Source organism: Centruroides sculpturatus, unplaced genomic scaffold, assembly GCF_000671375.1.
Source record: "Centruroides sculpturatus isolate CEXI.00-Female unplaced genomic scaffold, Cexi_2.0 scaffold1658, whole genome shotgun sequence".
NCBI classification, from domain to species: domain Eukaryota; kingdom Metazoa; phylum Arthropoda; class Arachnida; order Scorpiones; family Buthidae; genus Centruroides; species Centruroides sculpturatus.
This window is the reverse complement of record NW_019385818.1, coordinates 41,574-55,978: the sequence shown is the minus strand read 5'-3', so window position 1 is coordinate 55,978 and position 14,405 is coordinate 41,574. Positions and strand designations below refer to the sequence as shown.

The 14,405-nt window shown below is 34.3% G+C and overlaps 1 protein-coding gene across 2 annotated transcripts; it reads left to right on the top strand.

Annotated features, from left to right (window-relative positions):
* Positions 1 to 2,691: 2,691 nt before the first annotated feature.
* LOC111642317 lies at positions 2,692 to 13,892 on the top strand. 2 transcript variants are annotated; one of them, XM_023388649.1, is made up of 6 exons: positions 2,692 to 3,146; positions 9,924 to 10,109; positions 10,188 to 10,326; positions 12,757 to 12,960; positions 13,038 to 13,299; positions 13,365 to 13,892. In XM_023388649.1, exons 1-5 carry the CDS (start codon positions 2,949 to 2,951, stop codon positions 13,226 to 13,228), a joined length of 918 nt encoding a protein of 305 aa, XP_023244417.1. In that variant the 5' UTR covers positions 2,692 to 2,948; the 3' UTR covers positions 13,229 to 13,299; positions 13,365 to 13,892. The 2 variants fall into 2 exon arrangements, with proteins under 2 accessions (XP_023244417.1, XP_023244416.1); XM_023388648.1 differs by lacking the exon at positions 2,692 to 3,146 and adding an exon at positions 4,452 to 4,901 and having other exon boundaries at positions 13,365 to 13,891.
* The last annotated feature ends 513 nt before the right edge of the window (positions 13,893 to 14,405 follow it).

Sequence of the window (14,405 nt, the reverse complement as noted above, 5' to 3'; positions counted from 1 at the left end):
AGTGTCTAGTAAGTTCTAAAAAACGGCAAAAAATGCCATAGTTTCGAGATTTAGTTCTCGAAAATTTTCACTTTTGAATTTTACTCCATTTTTGAGGGTCTCAAATTTTCCACATAGTCATTTTTGGGGGGCCTATATCTCGCGAAGGGTCGCCCGTACGGCCATTGTTCCTTTGACTCTTTTGTTCATATGGATATGCTCTACAGCTTTCAACCAAAAGCGCCCTTTCAAACGTTTCTTTTTCCACAAAACGTGATTTCACATCGTTCAACGGAGAACCCGCCGGTGATATAAATGTTGAATTTAGAAACGAACAATATAGTAACAAGAATAAGACTTATTAAAGTTACCTTATCACACAAAAATAACTTATTCCCATCCTCGAAATACGTTAAAATATACTTACACGCTATCTTGAATGTATCTTACGTGGACAGACAATACACAGTTCAAACAGACGAGAAAGAAACACGTGCTTCTAAAACAGTGCTGCCAAATCTCCCGTCTTTTCGCTTGTTTGCCCGCCCCCTGGCGGAATGGTTAGGCATTACTCTCTTCTATATTAGTTGTTGTAATTATAAACTTTTTTTTTATATTCCGTAAATACGCGATGGAGACCTCTTGACGAGTTAATTTTAAACATTCGCTGATTTTACAGATATTATTATTCTTAATATTCATTGTTCGAAGTATTTTGTTTTTTATACTATCGGCATTCGTCGAGGCGGTGTTGTGTCGATCTGTCGAAGCAATATCTGTAATTGTCGTAGTTTTTGATTTTGATATGTAACTACGACAAGCAAATAAAAAAAGTTTGTCAAGCCTCGAGTTTCGAATTTAATTCGTTCCTAAAATTTATTCTAAAACCAAAACACATTTTTCTATAAGAAACAATATAGAATGGATTAATCCGTTCTGACCATCAAAACAAGGATGGCCGGATGACCGAACGGTTAAAGTAACAAACTACTGCGCTGGGGCCTCGGGATCGAATTCGGGCGGATCGATAAATTTTTAGGGGGTTGGTCCGTCCGGATATGTCTGACCCCGTCTCTCACCACCCGGCCGCCTGATTATGGGCCTGGCCGAACCCATAATTATAGGCTTGCTAAAAGAGGCCCTCTTAGTGCCCACAGGGCGAAAAGAGTTAAAGAAAAAATAAGAGGATTCCATTTAAAAATTTCTGCAGAACGCATTTCTATATTCATACATTCCGCCGTCGCGCGTCGGTGCCGTCCGACGGCGAAAACGGCCGCTCGTAGTTTTTTCTAATACTCTTTCCGCCCTGTGGCCACTAAGAGGTTCTCTTATAGCAGGCCCATTACGAGTTCGGCCGACCCACAACGGGACGATCGGGTGGTGAAGGACGGGGCCCGACATATCCGAGCGGACCATCCCCCGAAAAGTTCCTGGGGATTTCTTGACCTGTCGGATTCGATCACGGGTTCCCCAGAGCGGTAGGCTGCCACCTTGACCGCTCGGCAATCCGGCCGTCGGCCGCTCGTAGTAGTAGTTTACGGCGGAAAGCAACATGGCATCCTCCATGACTCAGACAGATTCATTTCGGGGTGCATTATATGGTTTTCAATTATGAATGAAAATTTGAAGTTGTGAAAGCGCGAGTTAGTGCATACAGTAATGTCTTCTCGAATTTTTTTTCGAATGGAAGCCGGCATTCTAATTTTTTTCGTGGCTACTTTTAATGCTCTGTCGGCAAAATAAACCATTTTATGGTTAAATTTTCAATTGGGACCCTTCGTTTATCTCTAAAAACGTATATTTTCGAATCGTAGATCCCCCATTACGATACTGTCGACAGTAAGGGCGCCGCCATCTTTCTTTCTTTAATTGTAGCACCGTAGACCCAGAGCGACCGCTATTAACGAACGCACCGATACATGGAACATTGTAATATAAGAATTGCCTCCATCATCTAGTGATGAACTGACTCACCTAAAAATTCCCGATTTTCCATTTGCTCGGTGGCCTTTCCTCCTTTAATTAAGTGAAATATAACGTGTATACATTATATTTCACTCGAGAAAGATAAATCAATGAAGAAAATACCAGGGCTGTCTATTATATTAAAATTTAAAAATGTCTTATTCTAAATTTTAGCAGTCAGAATACGGCTCGCGATAAACGCGGTGTATTACTTAAAATTTAAAAATGGCGACCTGATTGGACACGAGTCGCTGTGAATAGACTCATGCAAACTGACGTGCGGCTCGACACGACGTGCATTTTGTAACTTCTAACTTAAAAAAATAAATGATCATAACTTGAGCCATAAGCAGCCATGATTTTTTGTGTTTTGAACCTTGTTTGTCTTTTAGGCACTAAGAGAGTCATTTTCTAAGCTTATTATGGTTCACAAAAAAGCGGGAAGATGGTGAGGGACGAGGCCCGATTTATCTAAGAGAGACAATCCCGAAAAATTCCTGCAAGTGTTTAGCGGTGTTATTCACTCGGCCACTGAAATCTCTTTTTTTTTTTTTTGCTCTTCATAAATGTTAAAAATAACAATAAAAGCAATCAACACTTATTTATAAAACTTATAATAATAAAAAATTGCATCATATGTATTAATTAATAGCACGTCTAAATCCATAAATATTCACAGATTAAAAATTATTTTCCTTTATTTCAGGGAAAATTCCCCGATTTTGGGGATTATCGATTACGTCATGTCCGCTCCCTACGTCATCTGTCGCATTCGAGTAAGATAACATTCGATAAAGAAGAAAAGGGCGATACGGAACAAACGGAACGTTGATTTAAAATATTTCTAGACTCGAACAAAGCAATAAGAATAGTGTCTCTTATTGTAAACAACAGAGTGGCCTTTGTTTGTTCATATTCAAACGGAAGAATAGAAAATTTCACGTACAATTCGATTTTAGCGGATTCATTGTTTGTCGCAACCAAAGTAGTGATTGTCACATAAAATGTCGATGCGAAAACGAACGACAGCTCGTCAGTTTCAATTAATGGTGGATTTTATGGAGTTACATCCTAAATTGATATTTGGAAAATTGGATACCAACTTCACTGTTAAAGATCGACAAAGGCTTTGGGATGAACTAACGACTTTATTGAATTCCGATGAATTAGGTTCGGCGAGGGATGCGGAAAAATGGAGAAAAGTAATATTTTTAATGCTACTCGTGAATAGTTTAGTTAGAATTTGCAGAATAATTTTTAAAAAATTTTCTTCTTAATATGTTTATATTGTATATATGCATGTTTTTATTTCATTTACTGTTACTTAAGATACATTGGAATCCACTAATTGATTCAGTGCAGGTGATAAAAATTCAGTTATTTTATACATTTATAACTCTTTCCAACCATGTGAGCTTTGGGTCCTTCTTATAGCAAGACCATTAAGGGTTCAGATAAGCCTGCAATGGAGTGGTGAAGTGGTGAGAGACAGTGGTTCACATATCCAGACTAGCCAGTCCCAAAAAATTCCCAGGATTTCTTGCCTTGCCTGGATTTCATTCCAGGTCCTCCATCTTAACCACTTGGCCATCTCCATCTNGTAGATCCCCCATTACGATACTGTCGACAGTAAGGGCGCCGCCATCTTTCTTTCTTTAATTGTAACACCGTAGACCCAGAGCGACCGCTATTAACGAACGCACCGATACATGGAACATTGTAATATAAGAATTGCCTCCATCATCTAGTGATGAACTGACTCACCTAAAAATTCCCGATTTTCCATTTGCTTGGTGGCCTTTCCTCCTTTAATTAAGTGAAATATAACGTGTATACATTATATTTCACTCGAGAAAGATAAATCAATGAAGAAAATACCAGGGCTGTCTATTATATTAAAATTTAAAAATGTCTTATTCTAAATTTTAGCAGTCAGAATACGGCTCGCGATAAACGCGGTGTATTACTTAAAATTTAAAAATGGCGACCTGATTGGACACGAGTCGCTGTGAATAGACTCATGCAAACTGACGTGCGGCTCGACACGACGTGCATTTTGTAACTTCTAACTTAAAAAAATAAATGATCATAACTTGAGCCATAAGCAGCCATGATTTTTTGTGTTTTGAACCTTGTTTGTCTTTTAGGCACCAAGAGAGTCATTTTCTAAGCTTATTATGGTTCACAAAAAAGCGGGAAGATGGTGAGGGACGAGGCCCGATTTATCTAAGAGAGACAATCCCGAAAAATTCCTGCAAGTGTTTAGCGGTGTTATTCACTCGGCCACTGAAATCTCTTTTTTTTTTTTTTGCTCTTCATAAATGTTAAAAATAACAATAAAAGCAATCAACACTTATTTATAAAACTTATAATAATAAAAAATTGCATCATATGTATTAATTAATAGCACGTCTAAATCCATAAATATTCACAGATTAAAAATTATTTTCCTTTATTTCAGGGAAAATTCCCCGATTTTGGGGATTATCGATTACGTCATGTCCGCTCCCTACGTCATCTGTCGCATTCGAGTAAGATAACATTCGATAAAGAAGAAAAGGGCGATACGGAACAAACGGAACGTTGATTTAAAATATTTCTAGACTCGAACAAAGCAATAAGAATAGTGTCTCTTATTGTAAACAACAGAGTGGCCTTTGTTTGTTCATATTCAAACGGAAGAATAGAAAATTTCACGTACAATTCGATTTTAGCGGATTCATTGTTTGTCGCAACCAAAGTAGTGATTGTCACATAAAATGTCGATGCGAAAACGAACGACAGCTCGTCAGTTTCAATTAATGGTGGATTTTATGGAGTTACATCCTAAATTGATATTTGGAAAATTGGATACCAACTTCACTGTTAAAGATCGACAAAGGCTTTGGGATGAACTAACGACTTTATTGAATTCCGATGAATTAGGTTCGGCGAGGGATGCGGAAAAATGGAGAAAAGTAATATTTTTAATGCTACTCGTGAATAGTTTAGTTAGAATTTGCAGAATAATTTTTAAAAAATTTTCTTCTTAATATGTTTATATTGTATATATGCATGTTTTTATTTCATTTACTGTTACTTAAGATACATTGGAATCCACTAATTGATTCAGTGCAGGTGATAAAAATTCAGTTATTTTATACATTTATAACTCTTTCCAACCATGTGAGCTTTGGGTCCTTCTTATAGCAAGACCATTAAGGGTTCAGATAAGCCTGCAATGGAGTGGTGAAGTGGTGAGAGACAGTGGTTCACATATCCAGACTAGCCAGTCCCAAAAAATTCCCAGGATTTCTTGCCTTGCCTGGATTTCATTCCAGGTCCTCCATCTTAACCACTTGGCCATCTCCATCTGACCATTGTATCAGTTACTATAGTCTACATGATACTATTAGTTATACCAAACAGGAGATCAGTATGTGATGTGACAAAAGTATTTCTCTGCATTATGGCCTGATCCAAAATTCTAAGGATCCTGAAGCCTGAATCTAGAGTGAAATCTTAGTAACTGTTCATAAGGTTTCTATCTATCTATAGATATGTTAGCTAGGAATAGTGTCACACATATATTTCTAACATTTAGTTCTGCCTATCAGAAACCATTATTTTATTTTTTTAACATATATCTGTTATCTGTATGTCTAAATATATATACAAATATGTATAGATATATTTAAGAAATCAACTGAACAGACAATAGCATTGGCTTAACTGTAATACTGTTGTGATACTGACTATACTACTAGTCTTGTAGTTAAGCTAATTTGTTGGAACACTTATTTCACTCACTAATACAAATTGCACCACTTATGCCAAATCATAGATACACTCCTGATGTAACTCTACAGTTGCTGTGGTTAGGAAATGGATTAAGCTATTCTGTGACAAAAATATTAAAGCCAGTCATAATAGACTAGTGTACTGATATCTTGCATCGAGACAATTATTAATTTGTTAACAAAAGGAGTGTTGCATTGATAAAATTTCAGCTCTGCTCAAAAGGGATCACATTTAATAAATTGTAATGATTTGACCACTTTTCGACATCATCAAAAGGAGTGTAGAGTTCCCAGCCATCCTAGTTTGATAGAACATCTAGACTTGTCTCTGAGCTCTGGCATCGTGAATTTGTAATATCAAAACTTTTTAAATCATTTAAACTTTTACATAGAATCTTATTTCAAAGCACACATGAATATTACCGTTAGTTAAATAAAATATCCGTCATTTAGTTAAATGTACTAGGGAATCCCCTAAGTTGATTTGCTCAGGATGTAAATTACCATTACAGATCCTGGACACTCGGCCAAGTGCCAAGTTTGTGTGTAAATTGGTTTTGTTGTTCATTTTTTTTGTTATAAGTACAAAACTTTCTTTCACATGTCATAAATATGTGAATACCATTGTAACAATGAAACATTGGTGCATGTACTTCTATGAGATTCACATATTCTTCATTGTTCCCTGATTGCATCTATATGTGGCCCAAATGACATCTATCAAATATTGAAAGTGCATAATAATCATAATTTTAAATAAGTAACTGAATATATATGTAGGCTGTTTTTTTCAAGCTCGGATGGTCGGTAAAAAAAAGACGACAAATTGATTTTGTTATTTACAGTTGTCCTTGTTTTATGGATCATCAGAGCGTGGGAAAAAACACCCTAGTATATACCTATGATTAATCAGAAAAGTGAACAATTTTTTATTTGATGTAATAATGTATACTTTTCTGCAGTGACAATTTACAATTTTGTTTCTTTGTCATAATCTTTGGTTGCCAACTTTCAGCATTGTCTGATCAACTATGATTAACTGCATTTATTTCAGACTGATGCACACAAGAAGCTAAACTGAGATAATAAGTGTTAATGGCAAATTCAATTGTCAAGTTCAAGAGAAAGATGGTTATTGGAGCCAATAGTCAATGTTCTTTGTGTCTCAATTTTGCTACCTAATGTGTATCAGCCTTTACCGTATATTTTGTTTAGGGATCATTCATTTTTGGTACATAAATCTACAATGTTTGTCCTATATGAAGCGGAAATTATTTTTATAATAATCAATTTGTTTACATTTTCTTCTTTGCTAAATTAGTAAAAGGGTCCACACACATTCATATACAATTGAAAAGTATGCGCACTAGTTACTATTACAGTGTAATGAAATAATTTCATTCTGCATGTAAAAACTAAAATAAATGCGCTTATTTATTGAAGTGAAAAATTTTTATTCATATTAAATAAATTAAGCATTTAGTATTTTAGAACAGAAATCTTATAAAAACTATTTTGCCTTTGGAAACATTATCAATGTGGTACTCAAACATTGTAACAGGTTAGTGCAACGGTATTTTCCATTAGCCTTACAAGTTTATAAAGAATATAACAGTAAACATCATAGATGAAGTTTGTGCAAGAACTCCTTAAACTTAACTCTGGTTTCAAATAAAATGACCATCTTCTGTCAGTATAACAACTTCAAGAGAAATAGTGAAATGAGATTGTTACAATCAAATATGAATGCCGTAAGAACCTTGGAAAGCTTTGATTCAGAAGAATTAGAAAATATTTTGTATAAAATCTCTGAAGATGGCCACTAAGGAACAGAAATGCTTAATATTTGGCCAAATATCAGGTGATTTATTTGGTAATGTATGAAAGAAAAGGCTTAGAGTAAGGTGGAGGGCAGAGTCTTATTCAAGAATAAAAATTTTATAACTTTTCATTTTTAAAAAGGAATTGTCAATTATGCGATGAAAAATAAGAAACTAAATCTTGCCATTGAGGTCCCTCATATTTTTTTGGCAGCCCCACCAAGTAGGGTATTTAGCAAATGTATAGTATGTATGACAAAACTGGAAGTATGACAATCGACAAAATTGCTTTCTTCTTGTGAGTGCAGAAGCATTACAGTTCCTTTGTTATAATTTATCACTCTTGAATTATGATTATTAATAGATTAATAATTCTTGTGTAAATATTAACTTATTTATTCCTTTCCAAAACAAATATAACCTAATATTTTAAAGTTTCCTTTTCATTCATTTTTGTGTTTCTTCTTCCTTTCCTTCTTTTTTCTGTCTTCCTCTCTCAACTACAATTAGATTATTTGGCCGAATAGTTTAGTTTTCGGGACAGAGTGGTCCTAATATCATCATTGCATATTGTCCAAATATGTTTTAGCATACAACCAAATATCAAATACAATAGGAGCTACAACTATCCAAAATTAACCTCACGGAGTACTAATTCCAGAGTTTTGATGCCATAACGTACTTACTTTGTTGCCAAATTTACCCAAATATTTGATCTGATGCTACTTTTTATATAATATTTGAACGGTTGGGTTTCTCACACAAACTGCATCTTTATCATTTGAAAACTTTCATCATTGCAGATTAGAATCTCCAGTAAACTAGGAAGTAATGGATTAAATTTTTGTTCTCTTAATTAAACAGAAAGATGCTTTCATCCAAAATATTCTTTTTTGCACATCATCTAATGAAGGTTTGATCATCTCTTATATGCTTACATAGTACACTTTAGTTTTGACTTCTCTATGCACATAAAGTATATTTCAGGTGAAAGCATCTCTGTGTTTAAGAAAGAAAATATTTTATTCCTATTTTTAGGAAATAGATTTTTGTAATGAGTATTGCTAAATATTTTTATTTAGAATGATCTTTCAGATTTACAATTTTGGTTAAGTACACTCAGTATTGTCAACAAATTTAACTATTCTTTTCAATAATAATATGCATTTAAATCCAATTACAATACAGTAATACCTCGACTTACGCGAACCCGGAGTTACGCGATCTTCAAATCTCGTCGATTCGTCTTTTGTTTGAGCGCCACGCAACCCTTGATTACTCACTCCCCCCACACTATTGTTCGGATGTGTCGCGCGGAATCCACACATAGCTACAATTTATTTTGTGTTATTTATTTCTGTGTTTGTTATATCTACGGAGACTTGAGAGAGACTATGTGGTGATTTCTTGTAACCGTGAACGAATTAAAAGACGAGATAAGATTAACGAGAACATTTATTAGCTTACATACATCCGACTTGAATTTTACACAAATTGCGAAATTATACCCCGACTTACGCGAATTCGACTTACGTGGTTATCGCTCGGTCCCACCTATCGCGTAAGTTCGGAGTATTACTGTATTAAAGAACATTTACTTCCGGTAATAGAAACGTTTACTAAATCGTGTAAGGAACGCTTTCGACCTTCTCCAAGGTTTGAATCCAATTATCGAACATTGTGAAAAGAAGTTTAACCAGAATGCACTGGGACTTCAAGCAAAATAAGCTTTATCTGTATACTCCTTTATATGCACAAATACATCTTCCATTTCTAAATACATCATGAAGTTGTCATCAAGATATTTAACTGGGCAATACAGAACACATTTTTGTGTGTAAGGGATTTGTGCCACTCTATAAATGAATGAGGAGGAAAAAAATGCATCATTAAAAGTTAATTAATGCTAATACTGTACATTTTCTGGGGATATTATAATAAAATATTTATATATATACAGGATGTAAAGTCCTTATACACTGATGCATTTGAGTGATGCACAACATATAACACACAGTAATGAATGCAGCACAAAGACATAGAAAATGAGAAATAGAGATTATAAAAAAAAATGCATGAATGAACAAATGAGAAATACACATTCTATGCTTTCTGTTCATGTTCATGTACATGGGATGTCCTTTCATCTGTCATGCATTATGACTTTTCTTCCATATCATGTATCGTTTTTGAAATGGAAGTGCTAAGTGTTGCAAGCAGTTTCGTCTTGTAGCATACAGTCGTTTTACTATAACTATACATCACATTAGTTAGATTGAGGTGTAAGAACTTTACTATGTACTCTTCTATATATTACTATATATTCTTGTTTAAACATTTAAAAAGATTTATTATACAAAAAACAAATGATTTCTTTCAGTCTTGGAATGATTTTAAGAATACCATAAAACAAAAATTGGCAACGCTAGCCAAGACTCAGAATCTAGACAGTAGCTCGACATATCTCAGATTATCGCCTCTGGAAGAAAAAGTGATGAGAATGATCGGCACGGTAACAAATGAAGATCCTTCTTTAAACGGTTATTCATATATTACTTTAGATCAGGTAAATTTAAGCTTTAAAATTCCTCATAGTATGTTAAGAATCCATTTAAGATAACATAAGTGATTCTTTATATTAAAGGCAGAAAAGATGCCTGTTTTGAATGAAGAAATGATAAACCTGGGCAAAATTGAAGGCAGAAATATTCCGGAACAAGTTATTAGCATTCCCCTTGCCAGTCGGCCTCATTCGTCGTTGCAGGCATCCGCAGTTCAGTACGGTAAGTACGGTATTTAATCATCTAGACACAAAGTGGTACATGTGAAGAGCACAGCTGCTTGTCTTGTTTTGCATCTCTTGCATTAAAGAGCTATACTAATTAAACTGTAAGTAATATGTAATGTTTTTCAGTAATTATGATTAGGATTATGCTCATTTATGCTATCATACAATAATACTTTCTGCAATTAACATTTTGTAGTGGCACATTAATGCGTGTGCTTCCACATTAAATGTGGAAGCCACGTGTTTGCTCATTTCAATACACATTAATATTTTCCACACAGATTTTGGCATAGAACATGAGAATTTGTGTGTTACAGCCCTAAGAAGTTAGGCTTTACCATATCATAATACCTTAATAAATTACTATTAATAATATAAAATCACTCAAATGTAAATCCAAACTGCTAGATTTTAAGGCTACATTTAGATCAAATTCCATAATTCAGTTAATTCAATATTTGCATAAATGTAGTAAAAAAATCAGCAATTTAGATTTAATATTATCAATCAGTCTATTACTCTACGATTGCTATTCGTGCAAGTTATATCATGTTGATCGATGTCCACTCTGCCAGTGGCTAAGTCGTCACTGATGTGAAGAGTGAGTAAAAACCTGGGTCCGCTGGGTTGTCCAAGGATGAGTGCAGTTGCTATTGATAATTGTTGACATCCAGAAATGATAGTAAGTGGATGATTTAACATTTAACAATTTGTTTTGGGGATATAAAAGAAAAAACTTCTTGACTCTTGTTTTTTTTAGGTCTAACCATAGTAAGGTAATCAGGAAATGCTTTGGCGACACTTCTCTCTGTTGATTCCCAGAAATGTCCAGAAGAACATTGGAACAAATTAAAATTTGTATAGGGAACAAAGAAAAATATACAGAATGATTGTGATATGAAATGTTTCTTTGCTTTCATTTACTGGACATATACAAAAACATTACACCAAGTTAGATCTTGCTTTTGCTACATATTAACTAAATACAAGCACACAAGAATATAGGTGGCTATTTAGAAAAATAAACCAAACTGTTTAAGTATAAAATGGCTCTCAAGCATTGCTGAAGTTCATTTGAGATACGACTTAAATAAACTTAAAAACATTCAAAACTTTGAATCTTGATAATATTTTAAACTAGCACATGTGATGTTAAATGTTAACAGATAAACTGATATTCTAATTAAGAATGTTTCAAAACATAGCTTTAAAATTATAAAACTAGATAGGTTTGTATAATGCACACGTGAAAAAACAAAATACGAAACAAAAACATTGAAGCATTACAGTGGTGAACTTTTGCTTAATCAATTATCCATGTCTGTCGTCTGAAATTATCCATGTCTTCCCATTTTCCTATCACCTAGATGTCTGTCGTCATCAAGGTGGTAAGAAAATAGGAAAACAGTTGAGTGTATTCTCCAGATGAATTCCAGATACTTACATAGGATACAATATAAATATGCTAGGAAAAGAGATACAAGACATGACCTGGTTCACATCACATGTTTCTGACAGAAATGGAGAGTCAACTCTGCCGATATTACTTCAGTCATCATAGTCAATGTTGTGTTGCCAACCACTGCAAACTAAAACCATAAATAAAACATTTCTGATAGTGACATAGTTACCAAGCACCCTCAATCTCCATTCTTGTGGGATCAAATCCTATCTTGGCTTCTATAAGAGATTGCAACAGTCATGGAGCACATGCAAGGGAGATGCTCTCCCTTGCATGTGAAGACTTGTGCAGTTTCCAACACCCATTTTTTTTGACTGTGCCAGCCACTCCTCAAAATTAATATAAAACATTTTTTGTCCAGTTAAAATGTGGTCAGGAAAGTGTGGCAACTACATTATCAAACAGCCCGTTGCCAATTTATGTAAACTCAAACACAGCAGAATCAATATATAGCCATATGCCAGCGCTGTCCAACTTATCATAGCCCGCGGGCCATATTTTCTTCACCAATCATTTCGGGGGCCAAGAAGGTTACTGCTGTATTCACCCAGGTTAAGTGAAGTTACACAAACTAAATAGTACCTACTTTAAATTCAAATTAGATTTAAATTTTCACATAGTAAAATAATTTTAATATTAATAATAATAATTTAGTAACATAAATTTATTCATAGTAAAATGTACTCGCGGGCCGTAAAAATTATTTGGCGGGCCGTAGTTGGACAGCCCTGCCATATGCAATAACTTTGCCTACAAATTACATGTTCAAAGTATTTATTTAAATGTATTATCTTTCTTCTTCCATTACTTTGATTTTATATATTATGTGAAATAGGAGAAAAAAGCAATGCAATTGTTTATATCTAATACAGGACATGTTGCTATCACAAAAGCAGATTAACTTTTAAATTCTTAACTTATTCAGGTGCTAAAATATGAAATTTTATTATATCCACTTTTCAGCAAATGCAAAAGAAACAGAAGATCTAAGTATGGCAAATGATAAAGAATCTTTGCCATATACGGCCACGGTTCTTGCATCGACAGAATCCTCCAATGCCCCGATATTGCTCACGTTCCAAGGAGCTTCCACGATCGAATCTACGACAAATACCGCTATGGTTCGTCCGACGTTATTGCCACATCAACAGAAAATAAACTTTACAAGTATAGGGTTTTTTTTATTATATGAATACTACTAAATTAAATTTGTTTTCTCTAAACGTAATTTTTGATATTTGTAGGAAAGAAAAAAAAATTTAAGAAACATTCTCTGCTCGAATTTCTGAAAAATAATGACAGGAGAAAAATAACGGCCTTGGAACGCATAGCCGCTGCCGAAGAAAGAAAGGCGGCGGCGGCCGAAAAGAAAGCCGAAGCCATGAAAGAAATCGCAGGCATTCTGAGTGGCTATTTAAACATATTACCAACGTGAAGTGCAATTGTGTTTCTAAGGGCAAGAAATATTTCATTGAATGGATCTGAAGTGTTATTCTATGCATTTAGGTAAATAAGACTTTTGATTTTTTAAATTAAAATTTTATTTTGCTAATTAATTTTATTATTTGTAGGCAAGAAGAAATCATTCAATCTTATGACAGCCTAAACAAATACAAGGCATTGGTGTAAATGGGTGCATTTTGAAAACTTTTAAAGGTAACTGCAATTTAAGTCGAGCAATGCGTAAGAATTATGGGTCTTCTGATTCCACCGAACAATTTCTCCAGAAGTACAATATCTCTTATGGAATACATACAAATTCAGAGTATGATCGCTCTCCATCTGGCTAATTAACACTATAGTGATAAATCTGATGCACCTTAGTGCACCTTTAATTTTACCACATCTCTACTATTAAACATTAAAGTGTACTTAATGCAAACAATGCCAATTGCATTAAATTGGGATTTGACTACTACACATCAGTGCATTTTTGTTATTTGCTCAGCAATCTCTGTTGTGTATCCTCACTCAGCCCGACAAATCCGTTCTCTGTGAACAACCACAAATGTAAATAAAAAAATTAATTTTTATGTGACAGCAGTTGTCTATATTCTTTGTATGAGCATAAAAATAAACAGTTGTTATATATTTATATCTTCTGTAGGTAAATTGATTTAATGTTAGAAGAAATGGAACAAGAAGTGTACACGACTTCCAACTTCATATTTCTTTGATCAAATGTTTGTGTTGATAACCTATTTTCCGTACCTGGCTCATCACATTGTTGAATCCCAAGCAAGTTCTTGGCATAGCACAAGTTCATTTATGTGTATGCTGCAAGGAACTTGCACAAACAAATGCATTGGAATATGCAAAGCTCTCATTAGACGCCCTTTTAGCACAAAAATGAAGCATTTCCAGACCCGCGTTATAATTTATTTTATTTCTCTGTACGTGAGGAATCCACTTCTGAAGTTTGCCTTGTATTTTTTTGAAACACCCTGTAGCATTTCCAAAACAGCATCTTATCGAAAATTTTATACTTTTAATTGCACATGGAATTGTGTTGGGGAAGTGAGAACAAAGAGAGAAAGAGCGAGAGCTACGGTAAAAAGGTAATATAAAAATACAATTTCACATCTATTCCTCATTAGTGTTAGTATTAAAAC